The sequence below is a fragment of the Triticum dicoccoides genome, chromosome 4B, assembly GCF_002162155.2.
Source record: "Triticum dicoccoides isolate Atlit2015 ecotype Zavitan chromosome 4B, WEW_v2.0, whole genome shotgun sequence".
Classification (NCBI taxonomy): domain Eukaryota; kingdom Viridiplantae; phylum Streptophyta; class Magnoliopsida; order Poales; family Poaceae; genus Triticum; species Triticum dicoccoides.
Genome location: NC_041387.1, coordinates 676,741,601 through 676,752,263, shown reverse-complemented (window position 1 = coordinate 676,752,263; position 10,663 = coordinate 676,741,601). Strand labels below are relative to the sequence as shown.

The window sequence follows — 10,663 nt, the reverse complement described above, 5'->3', positions numbered from 1 at the left end:
ATCCTAAATTAACTAGTTCTAAGTTGTTCATGGTTGGTAGAGTAAGGTATCCACTAGCAAGTCATTTATTATAAAATTTTATAAAATATAATAAGTATCAACCATTGCAGGCAAATAAAAAACTCTCCTTTAAACACCAACATTTAAATTATACATTACAGTACTCCCTCTGATCCAAGAAAAGTGGCGTGCCTTTAGTTTAAATGTGACTTGACAGAAATTAATTTCTCTCCAGAAAAAGAAGTAATTTAGTTTAAATCGTGACATTTTTCGCGTGTGTGGGGGGTGGGATCGGGGGGAGGAATGTCGCAAGTCAAAGCAATTTGTAGAGTTTAGATTACTATATTTTTCTAGACGAATTTATTGCATTTTTACTCGAAACGATATACAGGAGGAAGACATATAGACATAGAAAACGCTGTCTACTTCAACATCAGGACGTGAAGAGGTCACAACGAAGGCATGAAACCAGCCTCATTGCATTGGGCAGGGACGCATGAAGCGTGCATGCAGGCGCACCTTTTCCGGCAGCCATACTCTATAGACGCCCTGGTGGAGAAGATCACCGGGCTCCACGCCGCCATTTCCAAGCTGCCGTCACTTAGCCCGTCCCCGGCCGTGGACGCGCTCTTCACCGAGCTGGTCACGGCCTGCGTTCCCCCGAGCCCAGTGGACGTGACCACTGACCAAGCTGGGCCCGGAGGCGCAGGAGATGCGGGAGGGCCTCATCCGCCTCTGTTCCGAGGCTGAGGGTAAGCTGGAGGCACACTACTCGGACATGCTCGCGGCCTTCGACAACCCGCTCGACCACCTGGCATGTTCCCCTACTACAGCAACTACATCAACCTCGGCGGTGGCATCGCCCCTGCCCGCGTCGCCTTCATCGGCTCCGGCCCGCTGCCGTTCAGCTCCTTCGTCCTGGCCGCGCGCCACCTGCCCAACACCATGTTTGACAACTACGACCTATGCGGCGCGACCTATGCAATGCAAGCTGTTCCACGCGGACAAGGACGTCGGTGCCCGCATGTCGTTCCACACGGCCGACGTAGCGGACCTTGCCGGCGAGCTCGCCAAGTATGACGTGGTCTTTCTGGCCGCACTCGTCGGCATGGCCGCCGAGGACAAGGCCAAGGTGATCGCGCACCTCGGCGCACACATGGCAGATGGGGCAGCCCTCGTCATGCGCAGCGCACACGGAGCACGCGGGTTCCTGTACCCGATCGTCGACCCCGAGGACATCAGCCGAGGCGGGTTCGAGGTGCTGGCTGTGTGGCATCCCGATGATGACGTGGTGAACTCCGTCATTATCGCACAGAAGTCCAAGGACGTGCATGCGGATGGACTTCGGAGCGGGCATGGTGCCGGTGGACAATACGCCCGCGGCACGGTGCCGGTGGTCAGCCCTCCGTGCAGGTTCGGTGAGATGGTGACGAGCGTGACCCAGAACCAGAAGAGAGAGGAGTTTGCCAAACGCCGAAGTGGCCTTTTGATCAATCGCTGCGAGGGAACAATGGATGTGCATCCGGCCATACCTTTGCATGTGTATAAGTGAATTTTTAGTTCACAAGTATAATGGTCGATGTCATAGTGGTACACAAGAACCTTTGTTCGATTGTCAATTTGATTGAAGAAATGAGATCCCGAGTATTGTTGGCGAAAAAGACAAAATCTTACTGCCAAAATACATCTGATCAAATTATTGTTTAAGCACTGATTTTCTGTTCCTTTGTATAGAAAGCCAGGGATGTCACTTATTCATAAAACTTCACATCTCTTTTTTCTTTGCAAGGGTAACTTTCACGTCTGTAGAACGCTCCACCATATTCGTAAGATATTCTTAAATGTTTGATTGTTTTTGCTATGTCATCCCTATAATTGTTTATCTGGGTGCACTCAGGCAAAAATTCACTTCGTATTTTAACACACATATATATTGCTTACGCTGAAAATCACGGAAAAATTAGGACATCATATATACCGATAAAAGCAATGGGGGCAAATCTTCTGATGGAAATGGCCGGTTCGGACGCCGCAAGGCTGGCGGCCGGGGCGGACGCCGCCAACCCCGCCAGCGGGGCGGTGTGATCCGCTTGCGGCAGGAGCGGCGGGACGACGCCTGCGGAGTCCGCAGCGGACGGCGGCGCCGCGGTGTGGACTACGAGGTCACGCCCAAGCGAGGGCGCCGGCGGCGTGGAGAAGACGGAGCCGATGCTCCTTGTCCCGATCGGAGCCGGAACAGAGACGGCATCGAGCGGGAGGTTGAGCAGAGCCGCAAGAGAGGCCGGGAGGAAGCCCGCAGCAGTGGAACCGGTGGTGGCGGCGCTTGACATGGCGGCGGCGCGATCGGTGGCGCGGCGGCGGCGGTGAAGGCGGCGGCGGTGCGGGTATTAGGGTTTAGAAGCGGAAGCGATCGTAACCTAGCGTGATACCATGTAAGACAATAAGTTTTGGGGAACCAGCACAACCCTCTAGGGGTGGCTTATCTAATTATATATAATGATTGTGTTACAATACATACAATATACGTACATAGGTACAGAAGCTATACATAGTCTAACACACGCACATCGCACGCACTCCGTGAGGTCACATCGATGCCGGCCGGCGTAGGACCCGAGCACGCACCGCACAGCACAGCCACAGCCTCGTGTCGTGTCCGCCGCGCGTCCCCCAGGAGTGGAGTGGAGTGGAGTACGCCCACAAGTCCACCACCATGCAGCGCTGCGTCGCGTCACGTCGCCTCCGCCTTGCTGTTTCAGCGGCGCCCACTACTCTCCATGCTCACGCTGCTCCCGTTTTATACTAGTGCACTGTACTCTACTGTATGTACTCCGCTTGCTTGGTTGCTCATTTCGTCACGCCATGGCTTACGCTTACTGTACTGACTGCTGTGTTTGTGCGTGTCTGCTTGCTCAACTGTGACAGGGACGGGACTAACGCTGCTGGCACAAGGCTGGTGTTCACGGGGCGCCAGCGGCGTGCGGCGTGGGGTCCCTTTGGCTTGTGCCACGAGCCAACCCGGCTTCTTCGCCGGGCCAGCCGCCGGCCGTGCCAGGCGAAGCGACGCGACGAGGAGTCAGTCAGTCAGCAGCAGCAGCTAGGTCTACTGTAGCGTCTACTCTACTAGGAAGGGAGGCAGCAGGCCGGGGCCGGCATTCTCTCCTCTCCCCAGAGAGAGATCACAAGACGCACAACAAAGCCAGGAGGAGGCAGGCTTGGCTTGGCATGGAGAAGATGATGATGCAGGAGCAGGAGCAGGAGGCGCGGCCGCCCGCGTCCACGTGCCCGCCGTGGCTCCAGGCGGCCATCCCCTGCCTCCTCTCGTGCCGGCACTGTTTGCTCCTCACGCGCCTACACTGATCGATCGATGGATCGCTGTGCGTGGGCGGCTTCATTTCATTTCGTGACAGCACAGTGGAGTAGTGCGTTTGTACTACGTGATGGGTACTACTCCTACTAGTGTACGTACATGCTGATGGGTAAATGCGATCGGTCGCTGCAGTGAAGGTGAGGATTTGTTCGTGCCTGTCCCACGCCGGCCGGCCGATCAACCCAGCTCCATTCCGATCCTATGACGCACACTGGTACTACCACAGTACTGATGAGCGAGAGAGAGAGAGAGAGCTCACGGGTGTCCTGTGATTCGCATTAATGCCGCCGAGGATTCTCACCTCACCTAGCTGCTAGTAGTACAGTATCACTGTGGCAGGCAGCGAGTGATGCCTGCCAGTGCTCGTCCGCTGGGTACAAGAGATGAGAGGTTCATGGCCGTGCCGTGCCCCGTGCGTGCCTCGGCTCGGCATGGGCACCGACACGCGACTGTGGGCTGCATTTTAACTCTTCTACTAGCATGGACGCGTGCGCCCATTGTCAAAAGCAGATGACCGGTGCAACTGCGCAGGTAGTCAGGCACCCGTGACCGTGAGTGCCCGCCCAACGAGTAGCTGCAGACGGATCGATGACGCGCGTCTCTTCTGTTCCCATTTGTTAACTAGCTCCTCGTCCTGGAATGAGGAATCTCATCCTCTGCATCAGGGCTGTTGGATTCTTCCTTGCTCACTCTCGCCACCTTCTCCGGACGGATTTCGAATTTTGAACTCCACCAACGCCCACCTCCGAAAAAACCAAAACTATGCATGCATGCATACGCTACAAAAGAAAAGAATATTGCTACTGGTCTACTACGTCTGTACGTGACCATCATTCCGGGTCAACCCTTTCGCCGGCAGGCCGCCCGCCCGCCCGCAGTGAATGAAAAATCCAAGACACGACCAGCGAGCCGTCATGTCACGGGCCGGCACTGTCACTTCACACTCCACACTTTTCTTTTGTTTTGTTTTTACCCTCGCATAGTCGCATATGTCTGCACTCTGTAGTGCCAGACTGGTAGCAACGTGGTAGGGTAACAATCTATCCCGGTGAATTACCCAACTCTCAAGTATATATGGTAGTCCTACTATAGCTGTTCCGATCAACGAACGAAACCTGATTAATTAATCTCAAAGAATTTTTAGCTGCTGCATGCATGCATTTAATCTAATACTGTACGTGTGTGTGTGCGCAGACATCGAGCAGCGCGTGCGCGCGCTGGCGGCCGGCGTGCCGGACGACGACGCGGCGGACCACTCCTTCGCGGAGCGGGCCGAGAACTACTACCACCGCCGCCCGCAGCTGCTCGCGCTCCTCACCGACCTCCACCACCGCTACCTCTACCTCGCCGACCGCTACGCCCACTCCCTCCTCGCCAACGCCAAGTCATCGGGGCACTCCCACCACCTCAACCTCAACCTCAGCTCCGACTGTTCCTCGGACGTCGACGACCGCTCCTCCGACGCCGGAAGCTCCCTCTCCTTCCAGCCCCACTCCGGCATCGCCGATGACCACCACCACCCCGCTGCTCCGGCGCTCGCGTTCCCGGGCCCGGTGGACGGCGAGCTGGTGGTGGCGGAGCTGGTGATGGCGTGGGTGGACCGGGACGTGCTGGCGGACGAGGCGGACCGCCGGCGGGCCGAGTCGGCGCGCAAGATCGACCTGCAGGGGAGCCTGCTGGAGGTGCTCGAGTCGGAGCGCCTCGTCCTGCTGGGCGAGAACGCGCGCCTGGCCTTCCGCGCCTCCGCCGCCGAGGAGGAGGCCGCGGCCGCCGCAGCCGAGCTCGGCTACACGCGCCGCCGCGCGGCGGACATGGCCCGGCTGGCGGTGAAGCTGCGGGACGACCACCGGGCGTGCATGCTGGGGCGGAAGGTCGAGGCGCTGCAGGCGCAGGTGTACGGGCTGGAGCTCCGCAACCGCGAGTGCTTCGAGGCCATGGCCGCCTGGGAGGCCGAGCGCAAGGCCGGCGTCGCCGAGATCGAACGCCTCCGCGCCGAGAACCGCCGCCTCGCCGCAGAGGCCGCCCAGGCTGCAGCTGCATCGAGGAGGAAGCGCGGGGGCGGCAAGGGTGGCGGGAGCAGCGGGTGGTGGTGGCTGGCGAGGGTGCGGCTGGCGGCGGAGTGGACGCCGTGCGCGCCGTCGTCGGTGACGGTGAGGAAGGTCGGCGAGCAGATGAAAGGCGGCAAGTACAACGGCGGCTGCTTCTGCCTGTAGGCAGGCGGCGGCGACGGCGTCGTGGCACCGGCGGCGAGGGTCTCTGCTTTTGGTGCTTCTTTTTGGCTTGCCCCCTTGGATTATGGCCGAATTACACAGGGGATGATCGGCGAAGAGATGATAATTATGTAGCTGTTCTTGGACTGGTTGTACTCCACCACTGTCATTGTCACTAATGGAGCTGTGATGCTTCTGTCAGTGGAGATGGAGATGGGCAAAGTATATATGCTAGTACTATTATTATGAGAGACTTGTAGCAGTAGTAATTACATTAGTAGTCAGCAGTAGTAATGTCCAATGTGATGCAAAGCTGTTGGTTTAAGCTGCTATCTCAACACATTAGTTGGTTTATTATGATGCATGTGTATGTTTCAAAATTACACGGGCACACTATCAAAGCAATTTCATGCAAAATTGGAATCTCGTACGAGCAGCACTCTCTAAAGCACGCCAATGAACGGCGCAAAAAATAGATCCTATTCTTACGCACTACTTTTACACATAAGCTTACGTGAGCAACCGGACTTCTCAAACCCGCCTCATACGTCCGGCCGGGTCGACCGGTCACTGTCCGGTTACGAAAATCTGACCTACACGGACGCCTCAAACGCCCGGACTAACCGGCACCCCTCATATTCAGCTCAAATATTAGGCGGATATGGGGGCGCCTGGGCGCACCTGGGCACGCCCGACGACCCCGCTGCAGGTCGTAGCGGTCTCACCTGCAGCGACCGAAACTCCTCCAACTCTCATCGGTGCAACCAAAATTTAGTCCCACATCATCGGGCGAGGCGGACGCCGCCCGGCTTAAATAGCTGTGCCAGCGGATGGCGGCAAGCTTGGTTGTTGTTGTGTAGGTCTATCAATTCTCGCACGTGTGATCGAGATATATTTGACACTAGATTGCATTTCATTGACTGATGATTGTTTATCGAGCGTCAAGTTTGTCTCGATCAACACATCGATAACTCTACTACAATGATAGTAGATTATTATTTTGTTTTCATGCATGGACACATAATGATTCAAAAAAGCCGACACCAATGTTCCCTGTGTGAAGGAGATAGATCCTGACTATGAATCTTCCATGTAATATGAGTCCATATCTTTAATAAAGGATGCAATGATGTCAGAAGTTTATCCCTTTTGGACGACCCGGATATTTAAGCTAGTCGACTAGCTCATTAGTCGGCAAGGTTGGACTAATACAAGTGTGAAAATGTTAAGAATGAGCAATTTTCGGTGCCCAGCCGGCCCAAGACAGACAGGATGATCGACGTGCATGGCCCTATATGTAACATATGTTTTGAAAATAAGACACGTGGTTGTAAATTGTAAAATTTAAGGCACACCCGATCAGTGTCTGTGGGCGTTTGAGGGTCCAACTTTGCAACCTCCGGCTGTAGATGCTCGCATTGTTGTGGCATGCTCCTTTTGTACGAAAATAATTGAGGTTCCAGATTTGTCCCAGATCAAACCTTTTAAAGTTTATAAAAAAAACTACTAACATCTACCACATTAAATATACATAGCATACAAATTTATGATGAAAGAAACTGGTGGTTACATTTCCAGAAACACTTCTATATTCACTTGAGTTTGCGATGGTAAAGCCCTTTGGCCTTGGCATTGTCCACACAATACCACACGAACAACAGTAAGGGCTCCTTTGATTCAAAGGGATTTTATATGAATTTTGCAGGATTTGGACCCTTAGGAATTTTATAGTAAGGCGCCATTTGCATCATTCTATAGGACAACATGAGACATATCGGCATCCCTTAAAAACCCAATACATTTTTTTAAATCAGACAAATCAAGAGAACAAACATGAAGGTCCCTGCAAATTGTACATAGGGAAAATAAAAATTCTTAACATTTAATTTCAGTTGAACTTTTGACTTCTCAACAACTAAATGACACAATACAGTACTACTATACATAGAATGCCCTAGGATATGGAATTTTTTCCAACATTTAAGTTCGAAGAAATGTCAATTTAAATTACTCTAAAAAATCTCGGTTCCGGATCAAAATTTGCACCGGTTTCCATCTGTTCGAAAATACATTGCATACTTTGTTGATCAAAGGATTTTTGCAAAAAAGGTGCGCCATGTATTTTGGAATGGATGGAGTATGTTGCCATCGCTAGCTGGTCGTTAATTGACTATCAATTGGTTACTAAAAAAAGGAGATGTTGACCCAGTTACACATTTGTACCGTTACATTTGCACACATATTTATTTGTGCAACTGTGATCTATAATACATTTTTGGACTTACAACAAGAATAGATATAGGACAACTTTAGAGGCTAAAATCTTATAAAATATAAAAACTTTAAATCATTGCAGGCCAAATTTTAATAAAAAAATGAATGTTACAAAAATTATAAACTCGGTAACTTATTTGTAGTTACAGTCTCACATTTGATTGGCTTATGTTTCACAAAAAAATAATTTAAACTTTAGTTTACAAAGTCTAGAACTAGGAAATAACAATCCATATTTTTTAAACATAAACCAAAATTAATTAAAGTTGATTCAATCGATAAAAGTTGACAGGGGAAAAATATATTCTTTGCCCACTGATAACGAAGGATATCAAAATCCCCCAATTACCACATGAAACATGTGGTAAGCAATCCAAACAATTCAAAAAAATAATCAAAATCCCCCAATTAACATGGGAGGTGGGTTACCATGGCAGTCATTAACCAGTTCCTTTAGAAACCAATGCAAATCTTGTTACAAAATCCTTCGATAATCAATATAAGCCATGTAATTTGGAAAGGATAGATAAATCAAAACCTGGGAATTTTTTTGTTAGTAATTTCATAACCGAGATTTTCTTATGGGAGTACTTCGAATTAACTAAATTTATATGAGCATACATTTTTCATGTTTTATAACATGATTGTGCTGTGTTGATGACGCCACTGATAACTCCACAAGCAGCGGTGCCATCGTTTAATGCGGCCATTTGTCGCCTTGCCCATGCCCCCACTGCTAAGAGCATCTCCACTCTGCCCCTCCCAACAGCCCCCCAGGCCGCTTTTTTATCGCTGGCTAAAAAAAACGGTCCAACCGTGCCTTAGGAGCCCAAATTTTGCCGGTTAGGCCGAAATTGGTGCCGACGGACCCAGGCCGAACCCAGCTCGCTAGGGGCTGACCAGGGGCGCCGGGGGAAAGAAAAAAACGTGCCAAAACTTCCCGTGCCAGATTCCCACCCCGTGGGCCCGGAGTCAGCGACTAGGCATCGTCGTCCTCAGCGCCCCGCCTCGGCTCCCGCGCGAATCAATGCCAAGTATGCCGCCGGTAAGCCTTCCATTGATCACGGGCGACACAGTGAAGGCACACCGCCGCGCGTCTCGTCCCTTCCCGCCACACGCACTACTGCCCGCCCCCTCGCCACTATAAAAGCCGCCCTTCATCGCCGCTGGCCGCACACTCGCCTCCACAGCCATCTCTCTCTCGTCGCTGACCACCTTCTTTCCCTCACCGCCCTTGTTCTCACCCTCTCTCCTTCCTCCACAGATGGCCGAGAGGTTCCCCAGCAACGGGGCGGCGGCCAACGGCTTCGGCCGCCGCCATCTGCATGAGTGGGAGGCGCGACTTCTCTATGAGGCCAACTACCCGGCGCCGGGCTCTTGGAGGCTCAGTGCCGGAGGCGTCCCGGTGCCCCGCCGCTAAACGCCGCGGCGAGATCGCACGGATCAAGGCGGCGCTGCCGGAGGAAACGCGACATCAGCCGAAGTACGCCCGACAACCACATTCTTTGGATGGCGTACTTCCAGCGCCGCCACGCTGACCAGCTCGCGTCCACGAACATCGCTCCGGCACCAAGGGGGCACCACAACTCAGACGGCCGCCGCAGGGAATGGCAATGGTCTGGAGCTGATGAAGGCTAAGCGGGAAGGGGCGATGCCGCAGGGAATATGGAGCGCCAAGAGCTCATACTCGAGCTTCTTGAGGTTGATGTGGTTGTTGTACTAGGGTAACAAGCCATGGTGGCCTAGCGGCTTCTCGAAGGCGGCGAGCATGCCAGAGCGGTATGCCTCCAGCTTTTCCTTGGCCTTCTAGCAGAGACGGGTGAGGCCCTCCCGCTTCCCCTACGTACGACTCCGTGCTAAGCTTGGTGAAATCCGTGAGGCTTGGGCGAATGCATGCAGTGACCAACTCTATAAAGAGCGCGTCGATGTCCGGGGATGGGCTGAGCCACAACTGCTTGGCGATAGCAGCATGGAACCCGGCGATCTTCTCGACCAGGACATCCATCTCCTAGTTCTCTAGGCATACATTTTGCCCCATTCTTGGTGGAGTGGAGTGGAGTAGGTGATCAAGCTGCTTGCTTGATGAGCAACGGAGGGGCCAACATACAGTATGTGGAGCTTCCATCTAGAGGACCGCAAAAGGTCCCAGTGTGATTTTTATTGAGCATGAATTTTTTGTGATGGCCATGTACTCAAGAATTTTTTAGGCAATGTGATCTTAATTGAGTGGTGTCGAAGGCATGCATGGTCTTAGTCAATTTCAGCTTTGAAAGAAAGGAGAACCAATGAAGATGTGTAACGTGCACGTAAAAGACTCATGTCGGTAACATGATATACTAGTTTTCTCTAGAACAAACTATGTGCAATTATAATTCCCAACATATAAATCAATGTCCTAAGACAAGTCCATTACTTTAAGAAATCGCAGGCTTTGTTAGGCTCAAGTAGCAAGTTTGCAATCAAAAGGATGGGTGATATGTCTGAAAGCCATTCATCGCAGCTTGCAAGCCAAGATATGGACCGGAGGCCATACTAGAAGATGCTCTGTTAGGCTCCTCGTGGCAGTAAAAAAATTAGACATTCTAAGTGGAATCCTTTCAAGATGGAGAGCACAGGTGGAGAGATCATGGTACTTGTGATAAGGTGAATCTTTTGCACTGATTTGTAACACTCTCTCACAACTACATAATGCACTCAACATTAACATAATGTGATGTCTTTCCAGAGAGTTATAGATGAACATGATGAAAAGTTAATGTTCATCATGGAGAAGAGTTGTACAAAACGGTGACCATGGCACTGCTAAAGA

General features: G+C 52.0%; 1 protein-coding gene and 1 pseudogene across 1 annotated transcript; both read left to right on the top strand.

The window, feature by feature from the left end:
* The first annotated feature begins 507 nt into the window (after positions 1-507).
* LOC119293079 lies at positions 508-1,673 on the top strand (annotated as a pseudogene).
* Positions 1,674-4,501: 2,828 nt separating this feature from the next.
* Positions 4,502-5,903, top strand: LOC119294329 (kinase-interacting family protein-like). The gene has a single exon (XM_037572537.1). The coding sequence runs from the start codon at positions 4,522-4,524 to the stop codon at positions 5,581-5,583; it is 1,062 nt and encodes a 353-aa protein (XP_037428434.1). The 5' UTR covers positions 4,502-4,521; the 3' UTR covers positions 5,584-5,903.
* The last annotated feature ends 4,760 nt before the right edge of the window (positions 5,904-10,663 follow it).